Genomic DNA, 14685 nt, shown 5'->3' on the forward strand with positions numbered 1-14685 from the left:
AGTTACGAGGTGAGATGTACTTGTATGCTTTCTGTCCCTCTCGAGTTCATCGTTGAGGTCAGGGCTGAGTTGGGGTCAGTTTGGCTGCTTTAGCAGCTCCAGCTGTTCAAACCTCTGCCAGCTCCCAGATGGGGCTAAGCCATGCTCTCCAAGCTGCTGTCTGTTCCCAGAGAGAGCCCTTCCTTCCTAGGCATTACTGGGGCAGCTAGACCCCCCAGTGCCAGCTCATGCCTAGCCCTGCTCACATCCACATCCTTCCCTGTACCCTTTGTCTGTGTCCTCTGCTCTCCTTGGGGGAGGCTGTGAATGTTCCAAGTGGGTTCCACAAGGAACTGTGGGCAGCAGCTGCTCTGCATGAGCCTGGCTTTGCTGCCAGTCTTTCCTAGGCTTAGCCCCCATCTCTCTTTCTCTCCAGCTACCTCTACCACAAGCTAACCAGCTTTCAAGTCTGTTCCATGGGCAGCTCAGGAATACGGCCTAAACAATGCCCCAAATGTCTTTCAATACACATTTAGACAAAATGTGTATTACCTGCAGGTCTCTTTTAGCAGGGCTCTCAGTCCACCTGACAATCCAGACCTTTTTCTAGTACCAGCATATTTAGAATTCAGTATGCGTTTTGATCTTAAACAAAGAACATGTTTATTTGACAACTGATGAAGCATCTGCCATTGTCTTATAATCTTAGACATTATTTACTTTGGGCTACTGTCTGGTCTTTGCTGCTTTTTAATTTCTTCCTCTTTCTTCCCAAACAGTCTTTGATTTAATCACACAGCAAAGCAGCAATTACCAAGAAATAGAAGAGGCATGCACAAGCCAGTAAAATTGTCTTGATATTTCCCCCTTTTTCACAGTATTTATGCATTTTTCATGCAAACTCTAGTCATTTATGATCACCACAAATGAATGGGCAAAAACATTAGGCAGTTCTACAGCATTATATGTCACCAACAAAAAAATTTACAAGTTTGTAGCTGCATTTCATATGACTCTGTGCAAAAGTTATTAATAAGGCTTGATTTATTATTTCTGTAAATAGTATGTGTCCTTTCTTAGAAGTGTTTTCTGTTGTTTAATAACATGCTTTGGCATTGAGAAAACTGTCATTGCTCTGATCACTCTCATAGCTCCTTGCTTTCAGTATCAGTAACATTCAAGTAATTATCTGCCTGTTAAACAGAATAAAAAAGATTTTTTAATTTCTGTTTTCTGGAAACAGCAATATGCTAGCAACAACAATCCAGCATTAATAAATGTGTGTGCCAGCACAATGAATAATCCTATGGAAGTGCATCTGACATAGTGACTGGTATGGTGATCCCAACATAGACCTCTTGACTCATTTTTGGAAGCCTTCAGAAGCACTTGAATCTTACTCTGACTGCACAAGAGGTAGTTAGGGTTCTTCATGTGGGTGATATAAATAATTTTGCTGATGCTGACAGCCCACCTTCTCACAGAAACCACCTCTGTGCCCCCCCACTACGAAGAACCAGGCCATGCAAAACCAATACAATGTGGGAAAATCTCAATAGGCGCCTGAAGTTGATAGCCTGCATATGACTTGCACTGACTCATGTTACAGCACAGTATTGTGTTGACTTGGTTAAAAACACACTGGTTTGGAAAAAATGTCGGATTGATTTTCATTTAAATGTATGACTCAAGGTGAAAATTGGATGGCGGCCTAATTTTCACAGGTGCAGAGTTGCTTTAAGCCATAGTTTTTAACTGTCATTATCAAAATTTAGAGTTTGAGTTAAGAATTGAAGTGCAAGCAATTCATAATGCAGCTCCACAGCCTGTTCTCCACCTTGCTCAGCAGCCTCATGGGAGTGTAGAGCTTCTCTGGCTGTCCAGGGCAGCAGTGCAGGGTGACACACTCATCTCGACACTCATTTTCTGTGTGAGCGGTCAGAAAGAAAATGAGTGGGTAATTCAGTGCATCTAACTTCTAGGCAAGTACAGTTGGACATGAATTCAAAGCTTTTGGGGGACAGATTGTCCCTGTGGGAGGTGCCAGTGCATAGGTCCGCTGCAGCAGGGGGGTCCAGGCAGCTGCTTTGTTATGAGACTCCAAACTGCCTTAGTTTACATGACTACGGAGCTCAGATGAACCCTCTTGCTTGAGAAGTAATGCCAGCAGCTTAATACTCATTATTCATTCTTTCAGCCTCCTTGGTGAGCAAATAGAGCCTCTGCTGTGCTGCTCTATGTAATGCCTAGGGTATCTGCAAGGTAGGTGTATGTCATTCAACTTTCCCCTGCCTTTGAAGTACCTTTCTTCACTATGAGCATTTACTGTGTTAGGGATTTAGCCTATATTCTCAAAAAAAAAAAATCCTTTACATATTTTGTAGTATTTCCACAGATGATGTAATGCATAGAATGTTTCACAAAATCTCAGTTTCTTTTTTTCCCCTCAAAAATTACTCTGTGTACAAACATCTTGATGGTTTATGTTCATGTGATTCATGCAATTTCCCTTTCTATAAACAAAATGTGTATTAGCCTAGTGCCTTTGTTTAAATATGTTTCATGAAACTTCTCACCTCTTCACAAGCTCTCATCCTCCTGTTTGTTGAACCATGAATACAAAATCCCTTCACTACCCCTATAACTGATTTTCTTTCCATTTTGCCTTCGCTTTAAAACATCAACAAGCTGGTTCTCTCACAGTACATAGTTCACTTACTTTGTTTTTACTTTGATTGCTCACCAAGTTCCATAGGAAAAATAAACTAAAGAAAGCAATGCTAATTGTGATGGAACTTAATCACATAATTAATAAGAATGCCCAAAGCTTCCCCTGACTGGGAAAGGCAGCAGCCCATGTTTACATGCTTTCCAGAGCAGAGGCCAGAAAAAGGAGGCCCAAGGGAGTGAATTATGTATTTATTTCCTTGATCTCTGGAAAAAGAAACCAACAAAAGGAAAGACTTTCTTCTAATCAAGAAAGAAGGAAGAAGGCAGAACAAGTAGGAAATTACTCCAAAATCCCTCGTAGTAGACAACAGTGTACAAGTGGAAAAAATAAGAAAGCGGGAATAAGACTTACAACATTTAAAAATATTGTTTACAGGGAGCTTTTATGAAATGGTTGCCATTTCCATGCTAGAAAGAAATTTTTCAGAAAAGGAAGGAAACTGGTGGCAGTACTGATTGGGAGTTCAGTAGTGCTGTATCAATAGCCCATTCCTTATATTTCTCCTGAAACAGACAAAGCATTCCAGATGGGGAGGAGAAGAGGATGTTATTGGGAACTGCAGTGCAGTATGACGCACAGTATCTTAAAGGATATCCCTAACAACATTATCTATGTTAAAGCATTTCTTAAAATCCTCTGGTTTGGCTAAAATGGAAGATAGAATTGGTGGAAAGTTTTTTTACATATTCTGGATATAATGATATAGTTTTCTTTTTTTAAGGTCAGAAACCTAATTTAAATCAATTATCATGTAATGCAAGTAAGTTCCAAATATCTAAAATTCAAGCATTCCCTTCCCTTAGTTATTATTTGACTTCTCAGAAATTTCTGCACTGGCAATATTTCATGGAACAGCTCCCACTTCTTAATTAAAAAGGAATCCTTTTAATTTTGAATGATGATATGGAGGACCAGGAGACTTTCTAAAAACAATTCATTAAATGCAAAATAATTATGCTGCTTGAAAGGCTGATCTTATTATAAATAGTAGCAAATTAGCCTGCAACTTTCGATGGCCATGTGAGAAAAACAAAAGAAGGTGACTCTAAATCTATGGCTTTAGTGTATTTTTAGCTACATGTTTCTGTTATTTTATATATACCATATCCAAGAAGTAAAAACTGTAAAATAAATTGCAGAAACATATTATAGTATCTGGAACTGTAGACTAATGAGCTAAATGTCACACTTAATTGACTGTGTCCCTTCAAGACCTTGTAGAACATATCACAGATATATGTCTGATATTCCATAAGGTCCTCAGAGTCCTCTGCCCTGGGAGATTTCCAAGTATTGTTGTTGAGGGAGGTCATAGACAGGGGCAAAGGGTTAGAGAGCTATAGCTGTTTTATATTCAGGTATCTACAGCATAGCCCTGTATTTTAAAAAGCCATGAAGGATTTCCTTGGTAATGTTTCATAAAAATAAAACTATTCCTCAAATGTTTCAGATTTGGTGCAAGTGGGTTACATGTGGCTGGGAAGTTTTATGACCATCCTCTCAAAATTAGTTCTTATCTCATTAGTACAGTCTTCACTGCAGATAAGGGTTTCTGAAACCCATGCAAATCATACTTCTGTGTGATGGTCTGCTGCTGCTCCTCACAGAGCTAAGCTTAATAATCATTATCACTATACCTGTGACCACTGAGTCCAGTGAGAAATGGTGCACAGCAAGTTCTTCAAGAGGTATTGTAAAGAAAGAGACTAAACTGTGGACTCATTTGGCCTGGAATAAACTAAAATAATGCCTCAAAACCAATGACCTGTACTTATTTTCACAAAAATGACTCAGAGCTTAGATCAGAATGCCAGATCTTCCTAGTTACAGTGACAGTGGTAATAAATGAGAGCTCTATCTGCTCTATGGAAGGCAATAACAAGAAAATAAATCTTTTGTCTAGCACAGATTGATATATTGCTAATAAATTTCATTCAAACTTTGACAACATGCAGCTTCACTTTGAACCAGCAAATTTAAGCCTAGATGTGGAAGCAACCCAACTAAGGACTTCTGCCACATCAAGTGAACCTTATCCAAGGTCAAGCTGTTTATGCTACTGAAAGGAAAACTTGTCATTTTTGCAATACATAAATTATATGGTAGTAGCTGAGGACGTGGGGGCTGAAATACACAATTGCATTCTTTCCATGGCTCTTGTAATATACTCTACCCTCAGGATTTTGTGCAAGTACTCTCTAGGGAATGAAAGGCTAGAGGTCATGTGAGTGTATAATGTTTGGGGATGGTGCAAGAAATCAAATATTTCCTCAGAGAATTCTTTTTAATTAATCAAATGAAATATGTTTGTAATATCTCCAGTGCTGGATGCTTTTGATGTTTTATTCAAAAAGCCACACAATGTCTCTAGGTTACAGTAAAGGCACAATAACTCATTCAGGGGCTTAGAAGCATGGGATGGTAGAAAACAAGTATAATAGGGTATTTTTGTCCCTCACAGAAAACTGCATCCACAACATAATATTGGTTCATTAATTCAGCTGTGGTGGTACAAGACTGGCGCATGATTTAAGCAGAAAATGTTCTGTTCCTCAGAAAGTAAGGCAAGCAGGAAACAAAACAGGACAGGAACACCATTGTAAAGAAGAGATTTTGTGTGGTTGAGTGTCTGTGGATGGATACTCAACATACAAGAAGGCATGGGCACAGTGCCTTAAGCAAGGCATGTGATCACCAGTGCTATTTAATAAAGCACAGACTCTGTCATGGGGCTGACCCTGCTGGTGGGTATTCTCATCTTCTGGGCACCACTCCCCACAGAGAGTTTGGCTGCAGCTTCCCTGTTGTTGGTAGCAAAACAGGGAAGAACCAAAGCCATACTGCATGAGGAGGCCTTGGGGCCAGAGGTATCTCCAGGCTCACTTTGTGTACAGGTGCACAGGGGGCTGTGAGGGGCTCCAAGGTCAGGCAGCACCTTTGCCTCTGGGACATAGCATCCCTTTGGAAAAGACTCTTCCATGACGCTATACAATCCTTTTTAAGTGTGTGCTTTGTAAAGCTTTACTATTTACCATTCTTGATTGGTGAAAATTTCCCTTTCATATACCTCAGCCTGATAATTCCCTTTTAGGCTGAAAACAAAGATGCCAGCATTCTGGCATCTTTGTTAATTTGTGCACAGTCCCCTCTTCAACAAGATTTCTGGAAGTTATGTACCACATGTCACCAGAGACTGCACATGTATTTAAAATCCGATTATGTAAGTCTTGATATTCACTTTCCCCTGTACTGTTGTTGAATGACCTAGAAAAGTCAGGCCACCAAAAACTTATCTAACCATCAAACCTCCCTCAGGTTTGGATTCCATTTGCAGATGCACACATGTAATTGAAATAGTTACTGCTGTTGTCAGACCCACTTTGTCAATGGCAATAAATGGTTTATGGCAGTTTCAGAAGATTGTTACTAACTGTAAATAAGGCCATTTGGGCAATGGTTTTGGTCATACTGTTCTAAGGCTGCTATGCCAGAATCCTTTTGGGATATACCAGTGGCTGGCTTAAGTGTTTTACTTGCTGCCAAGAAATTCTCCTTCTATGAATTTAATATGCAGTGGGGGAGTGCTAGAGTGTTTGTTGCTGGGTAGCCTAAGAGGCAAGCTATTACATTTTCAATCAGGTTAGCCTTTTAGCTACCCCCATGAGCTCCTATCTGGACTCAAAACCTCCCTTTGCAAGCCAGTTTCTAATTGCTAATGTTGAGTTTCTCTAGCAGTCTCTTTCTGATGGTTTTGGCCCAGATTTCAGCCATGTCCTTACCAGAACTCATTCAGCACTGCAAATTTTCTGTGTCGACCATTGATCTGCCTTAAATCATCCTCATATGGTAACAACTGCCCTTCCTTTGGGAAGCCTCTCCTTATAGATTTGCATTTTTCTTTTATTTTCACACAGAATTCAGTCCTCTGTCTAGGCAGAGCATTTACAACTCTACATCCCATACAGTGAAATGTCTTCTTTCTTTTCTCTTTTGGAAGAGGAAGTTCATAGTAAGACTCTATTTTTTTCACTGATATGAAGTTCTGACACTGAACTGGGTATCCAGCACTATGTTGTCACTGCCCTAAAAGTATATTGTAGTGCAATTTCTTCTCCCACCAAACACTCTACAGAGATGGAGGACTCACCAGAAGGACCAGCTGTTCAAGTGTATTGTTTTGTGCCCAAGATTTCACCCAGAAAAATTTGGCTTCTAGTTTTGGCTTGATGATTGGCCTGCCAAAGTTATTAATTATTTGGCTGGGGAATACCTCAAGGAGGAAACTGTAGGACCTGGCAAGCAAGAGATAAGAATAATATGCTGCAAATAATGTTTTTTTCATCCAGTGAAAAATGCAAGATGTTCTAAATTAAATACATCATCTTGAGATCTTTTTCACTGAGGTGTCAAATGCTGAAAGTATCAAGCTATGAAAGAAAAGAAAGAAAAGGAAATAAAGGTTAGTAGTGCCTGACTTTTCCTGCAAAAGTTTGGGTAAGGCAGAAGGGAGCTGTCTCTCAGCAAGTGAGCACACTGGACATCTCTCTAATCATACTGGTTCTAGAAGTAGTTGGACAAGGTCCCAGAATGGAAACTTGGCATTTGCCTAAAAGCTGGAGACAATGGAAGCTGTTCCTTCTGCCAGAGATGAGAAATGGGTTGTATCTGTTGGCCCCAGTTCATAAGGGTGGACTAGTAGCTGGAAATCACTGACCAGGAAACAGGCTGTGCTCACCCTGAGGAGCGGGAAGACCTTCAAGGGCTTACGCACAGCAATGAGTGCTCTGTTGTTGTTTCTGTCTTTTATCTACAGATAAGAGATACACATACCCAAGGTGCTGTTTATGCCACCTTTTCCGTGAGAGGGAAACAGTCAGAGGTAGCATGATCTGCTTGTGCACATAGTTGCTATTGATGGCAATATGTACAGGACAAAATAGGGGACATGCTGAGGAAATGCTTCTATGATAAATGGGCTGATGAAAAATGAAACAGGTGCTTCAGTGAGGTGCAGACTGGGGCAAAAGTGAGCCACTGATACTCTGAGAGAGTGCTCAGAAAATTACTTTCTCCTTAGGTCATTTGCAGGCACAGTGTGAATTACAGGAGTTTAACCTATGAAATTACTTCTGATGCGGTTTAGGGATGATACTTGTGCTTTATAAGTGATTATGTTGGATGCCTAAATTTAGACAGGGTAGCTTCAACCACTATGCCACCTAGAGCACTTCTCAGTTCCCATTATGGCCTTGGCTGAGCTTCACATCAGTGTGAGACCCAGGCTAAGTCACATAGCCCTGTGATACAGCTGCCATGGGACATAAGCCAGGGCCTGTAACCCAGGATGGAGACAAGAGTGGATAGCAGTGGATAGTGGAGTGGAGCAACCTGGATAATATCCTGATACACCCCAGCAGCTCACTGTACCTCAGGCAAATTCAGAATTTCGGAAAATCTGAGACATATCCGTACGGGAGGTCTAGCCTGGAATGATGATCTTAGCAAATACCAATGGTTTGTCTCGGTTGCCCTCCAGGAAATGTTTATTTACCCAGGCTTTTCCTGGAGAGATCTGTTATGGAGAACATCCTCACTGAGGGATGGGGCATTGCAGTTTAATGAGTTTTTGCAACTTACACGTTTGTGGTAATATGTGCTCTTAAAAAGGAAGCAACATCAACATTGCACTTCTGTCTAATTAGTCTTACCACATTTGTTGTATGTAGCATGCATGATGCCACTGTAGAAAGAGGTTGTACCTTTCCCATTCAGGCAGGGTCACTGCATTCTGTGGCAGTCAACCAGTTTGTTTCCCTTGTTTTTACATGGAGAGTACCACAAGAAAGAGCAAAACATTCATAGATTGGGAAATATGGGAATGGTGAAAGCCAAAACAAAATCAGCTGTGGCAGCAGTACCCCCAGAGCTATGTGAGTGCACCTTTCAGTGCTGGATCCATCCCACACAGGGGTCAGTTTCACTTGGTTCTCTCAGCTCCTCCTGTCAGGGGGCTGCTGTCATCCAGTTTAGTGCTCCTTGGTTAGAGAAGTCATTGCCTTTGTTTTAGCAGGCTTCATCAGATGAAGATCCTTGCCCGAATACTGGTTAGTTTAATGCCAAAGTGGACTTAAGCTAGAGAATAGAGCAGCATAGGAGGCAGCTTGAGGGAAAGGCTGGGCTGCCTGCTGCAGGTTCAACAAGACATTTTTAGGAGTGCTTCCTACATCCAAAATACCCTATAGAAAGCAATACATAAAACCAATAACACTTGTTTTGTTTGCAAAATCTACTGCCTTATGAAGGCAGATATAACCCTGTAAAACTGAAATCACCCAGTAGTGTATCCCTTGGTGGCAGGTGATTTCATCACCAGTGCAGGCACTGGGACTCCTCTGCCTGAGGGAGCCACTTCTGCACAAGCTGTGCTCCTGGCTGGCCAAGGCACAGACAATGCTGGCTGTGCTGTGTGGACACCAGCAAGAGGCAGCAGGTTTGGGCAGCAGCTGAGCTCAGCAGTGGGAGAGTGGCCATGACAGAAGAGCTGCTGTAGCCAATTCCCTGGGATGCCTTTAGTCCACTGTGACTTTTCGCAGAGACCCCTTTTCCACCAGTTGCTCCCTACGCACCACTGACATGATTTCTTATTAAAAAAATAATCACATTATCGGGGTCTTTGAAGCAGACTATAGCTGGCTTGTGTCTCTGGCCCCAAACAGCAATTCTTTCTGCCTTCCTGAAATGTGTACAATCACTGTGCAAGTGTGCAGGAGTGTGAGCAGCTGGGAGCAGCGTGCAGTGGCAAACAAGGGGTGAACAACTCCTACCATCAACCATGGGTTTGGGCTGGGAGCTCTTGAGCCGCAGCGAGGGCCTGAAGCGGGTTCGGTCATTGAAGCTCCAGCTCTTCTGCACTTTGGTTGGGCTGCCCTCGGTGGCAATGTCAGCACTTGGTGAGCGGCGATCTCCCACTGAAGATTGCCTGTTTTTTATGCTTTGACCTCGTGGGCTGGCCATCCGGACCCGCTCCTTGAAACTTAGCTTTTGACTGTGAGAGAGAGAAATATATTTTATTTCATAGTTACTTCAATCCTTTTCTTTTTTCTATTGTATGATTATTGAAAAAATTGTGTAAAAAATCTCAATGGTATGAATCGGTTTCTTAAACACTTTTATTTTCATTGAATATATTTAATTTGTGAATGGAACTGATTTGATGTTTTGTGATAGAAGCATTAGCATTTCCAGTCTATCATACAGTACAGAATAAACTTCTAAAGGAAATTAGAAAATAGAAACAATTTCACCCAATTATTATATACTAATCTCCATGATGTTTTTTCTATTCCTTGAACTTGAAGGTTTGTTTCCATCTTAGTCAGCCAAGTTCAGTGCATTTCTGGCCATATCCTCAGATAAACAAAACCAAACTGTATTTTATTGTTACTGCATGCCATGTAGTATTGTCTGGTTTGAGGTTTTTTTAAGCAGGCAAAGAATACTGTTAGCATATACTCATGCTTTTGCAGGACGTGGCACTTCAAACATTTCATATGCATGATTAGTGATCACTCATATCCAGAATTCCTTGTTAGAGCACTTACTTGGACAAGACAAAACCAAAGTTAATAAAATATCCAAGAAACAGCATGATAGCTGATTAATGGAAATGTAATGATATGCTGTGTGGTCCCTAAAGTCATTGCTGAAGATTTAGCTGGGAGCTGACCGTGTGCAGGTGGTACTGGACAGGTAACAGAGCCCAGCCAAGCTCATGATTGTGTCTGCTGCATCAATGGTCACCCTGTGGTCTTATGGTTGACCAATTTTAAGGGGTTTTTTTCCCTCCGGCTGTGCTTGTAGACCTCTCCCCCAGCCAGCTAACTGTGGGTTTTGTACATTTTCTATTTCCTGGAGCTTAAATTACCTTTGCCCAAACATATCTGATGAACATCCTGTGGTCACTGTGACTATCTACCTATGCTTTTTAATTATTTAACATTATTGCCTTTCTTTGTCCCTTCCTGTAGCAGAAGACACAAAGAGCAAACAGAGAAGGAGTCTGATACCAAGGTCTGGAAACCTTGTTTTATATGCAAGGTTAAATTCAATTGGTTGAGCAAGGGAATGGTCAGCTTGATCAAGTGTTCCTGTTCTTTCAAGGGGAGAGATGATGAGGGCAATGCAGTGTCTGTTCATGGAAGGGTGTTACTGGGACTTGCAGTCCTACTGCCCTGGCGTAGGCTTTGCAGGGGGACTTTTAAAAAACCTTTACCAATGACTGTCTACCTGAAAATTATGGGGGTTCTTGAAGCTAAGACACTTTCTAGTACTCTCAAGGTCTTTGCACTTAATTTCGGCATGCCCATAAGATGTTTTGAACAGATGTATGAACAGATCCTGGGATAATTAACTAATGCTAATATGGACTATGTGGTTCTTAGATATTTAACCTACTGCATTCTGAAAATACAGTGTTAACATGTAATTATATGAAATGGAAAGAAGTTATAAACCTCTGTGGCTGTGAAATGTTGAGATAAACATATCTTTGTCCATGCACAGCAAAGCATAGCATTTCAGTCTGAGTACAAACATTCCTGAGAGCAGAAAGGATGCAGTTTGTTGCAGGCAAAACACATGCTGGGATGCTTGTAATGTGATAATTTTCAAGAATACTAAAAAATGAACACATCAATAGAAAGATTATTAGATAAATGTATTATAAATGTATTTCTATATGGCATGTCTGATTACTTGGAAGAATAATACCTTTACTATATTTTCTCAATGTAATCCCCTTCTTTTCTTGACCAAATAAGCAATTGTTGAAATAAATACATCACAGGGATGAAAATGTTATCTATTTCCATTGTAAATTGCTACCCAATGCTGTGGCATGAGAAATACAAAAGATCCACAGAACCCAATGTTTGAAAGAAAAGTGTTCCAGAATTTAGCTTTGAATACAAATTACATTTCAAGACTGAATTATATTTCAGCTCAGGAATCTTTTGCATTTCACAGCAATGAAAATATGTACAATATTTATTAACCACATTATTGCATTGTCATGTTATACAGAATGAGGAAGAGAATCAAAACTGACTTCTTCTTATAGATATTATTCCTACAAGTGTCCCCCTTTTTTTAACTCCCCTTATGGCTCAAATTGTACTTGCTATTGAAAAATGAAGTCAATTGATGTTTTTCCCCCCCAAACATCAGAATTAAAAAGTTTCTGGACAGCTCTCATCCTGCTGCACAAATAAAAATGAAAGGAAAATGGGTAAAATAGCCATAAAACCTATCCATATAGGTAATATTTTTTAATAATCACATCAACTCCAAAATAAAAATGAAAATTTAAAACCAACACCAAAACAGAACATGTATTGTTCTGTCAATTAATTTGCACTAATGAAAGCAGTGGTTGCCTTTAAATGATTGGTAGACATGATTATTTCATTTATAAAAGCTGAATGGTACAGAATGACTACTTAACCTGAATATCTTTAGTTCTCCAAATCAAAGCAGCAAGGCAATGGTGAAAGGAACAGTAGGCATTTTATCTCTACTACAGACATTTTTCAAAAGTGCAATGCTGAGAATTAAAATATTAATGTAAACTGCAGAGCTTTTAGTTAAAAACTCAAATCAAGTCTGCTTTGTAGCAATGACCATGTACTGGCACGCCAAGGGTCCATGCAGAGAGCACTGCATTGTGAAGAGAAACACAGCCCCTGAAGGAGGGAGGCTTTGAAAACTCTCTTCTGCATCTTGAGATGCATACCCAAAGAGACCAGCTAGAGCAGTTCTTTGCTTCTTGGATCCCTGTTCCTATTTTGAGACTGGTGGGAAATGTTCCTGAAGTCACTAGGTCCCTCTCAGCACAGGCATAAATTGTGTGACTGACAGTGGAGAAGAAAGGTTGAGAGAAGAAAGCTTGTGCTTGGGAACACACTGTCTTGGGGCTCTTCTATGTATGAGAAATAACAGATCATTAAGGAGTAATTGAATCAGAGCACTTTGAGCATTCCCTGACCATGCTTTTCTCCAGAGCAAAAGTCCCTTTCCTTATGATAATGCCTAGCTCCAGGCTCTGGATTCTTTGTTGCAACAGCAGTAGAGATGGTGTTAAAATTGCAGAGTGAAGATAACACACCATTCAAGCATCTTTGGACATTCTGCATTTGAATCAATAGCCAGTGACTCCTTTAGAGCCCTTTATTCTGATTTAATGCTGGTTGTATCAGTACTGGCTTGTGTGTGCTAAAAATCCTTCAAATCTTTCAGGTCCTGGCCTATTATATTTTTATCTTTCACCTTTTCTCCTCTCTTTTTACCTGGTATCCAAAGGAAATCCCTTGAATCAATGTAAACCTGTTAATTACCATTGGATATTCACCCATCCCCATAAGTATTCACAAACTTCGTGTGTTTGTCCAAAAGGCAAAAACCACGAGAAAGAAACAGGAAAATAAAATAGCACAAGTTCCTAAATCAAAACTAAATTACAATGATCTGAGAAATCCACAGCTGTCTCCTGTTATCTCTGCATTCCTTTAGATGTGTGTCTGTCCATCATTTCTTGTACTTTATATGACTTATAATTTAGCCTAATTGGTTGACATACATTTTTCTTCCCTGACAGACTTCCCTGGCAATGGTAATTCCTTTGGACCTATCACTCCTCTATTCTTGCAGGCTGAAAGTTGTGGAATGTATCCTTATTGATAACACTCAAGCTTTGAAGCATCTTTTAGTGGAGATCAATTACAACTGGCAGCTATAGAAAAGGAAGCAAATGACTTTTCTGTATTTTTCAGCCTTCTGAAAGGTCAGTTGTAGGATCTTATGGCTTATTGCTCCCATTTCATGCCCAAGGAGCTCACTTCCCTAGGATAGCAAATGACTTTCTAATTTTTATTTCTTCGTTTTCAAATCCTGCCTTTGCCACCTTTGATCTACGAAGGAATGGGTGTGTAGGGACACTAGAGGTCACTGTAGCTTCACTCAGAGGGAACGATCACTTTCTCCCGGTCCAAATGACTGCTCTGGAGAAGTGCACGCAAACCTTTGCTTGCTCTGTCTTCCACGGACCATCTCCCTATACTTTATTAACTGAGCATCTCTTTCCTTCCCAGTCCCACTCCCCCATTTGCCTGCCACTTTCCTAGATTTCTGGTCAAGTTAAAACTTCTGCTCTGCCTCAGTCTCAGAGCTGCAGCACTACTGCTTGCTACTAGCCATAATTTCACCTCATTTTTCAGCTTTTCATACTGAGCCAGTTGGTGGAAGCAAGAATAGGAAGAAATTGAAATGAATCAGAAATAACTGGAGGGCCTGAGGGTGAGGAAGAAGGACTTGAGTCTTGAGACAGAAGATAAAACTGCCAGAAATTATCACCTATGGCAAACAACAGCAAACAGGTGCCCGTGCCAATTTTCAGTAGTTAGCTACCTATAAATACAGCTGTTGGCTCTTACTGAGCGTACAAATACTTTTACTGAAATTAAGCTAAATTGAACAAATGCAAATGCAATGGATAATACTGTGAGATCTAAAGTTCAAAGACTTCACCACCAGTCTCATGCTAGGACCACAAACTCAAGAAATTTATCGTTGTATCTCATACCTTCAATAAGTAAAGCAAGAATTTCAGCCCACAATATATTATATTTCAATTGTCAATCAGGAAAAGTAAATATTCAGGGTGTTTGTGAATTTTTTCCTTTTCAAAACAATTTCTAAATGAAGAGAAACTATTTTGATCCTAATTTTCTGTAATCAGTTTGCACTTCCACTGTCTTTTACATTATTTTTAATAAGTAAGAAAAAATGCAATCAGCTTGAGATATGAATCATAGGCTTCTTCCCGTAAGATTAATCTATCTAGGAATTACCATTTTTGGTAAGAGACTCAATTTCTAGAGAATTCAGCTGAAGCAGATGCTTGATTTCACTTGCACTCCTCT

The 14685-nt window shown here is 40.2% G+C and overlaps 1 protein-coding gene across 5 annotated transcripts in view; it reads right to left on the bottom strand.

The window, feature by feature from the left end:
- KCNQ5 (potassium voltage-gated channel subfamily Q member 5) overlaps positions 1-14685 on the bottom strand; it is a 278572-nt gene that overhangs the window by 13027 nt on the left and 250860 nt on the right. For 4 of the 5 annotated variants that reach the window (XM_058801552.1, XM_058801550.1, XM_058801547.1 and 1 more), the window contains one exon: positions 9535-9755. The exons of the other annotated variant lie outside the window; for it this stretch is intronic. In XM_058801552.1, coding sequence (XP_058657535.1) covers positions 9535-9755 — 221 coding nt within the window. The remainder of the gene's footprint in view (positions 1-9534; positions 9756-14685) is intronic. 5 annotated transcript variants of the gene reach the window in all.

The sequence above is a fragment of the Ammospiza caudacuta genome, chromosome 3 (assembly GCF_027887145.1).
Source record: "Ammospiza caudacuta isolate bAmmCau1 chromosome 3, bAmmCau1.pri, whole genome shotgun sequence".
Taxonomy (NCBI): Eukaryota; Metazoa; Chordata; class Aves; order Passeriformes; family Passerellidae; genus Ammospiza; species Ammospiza caudacuta.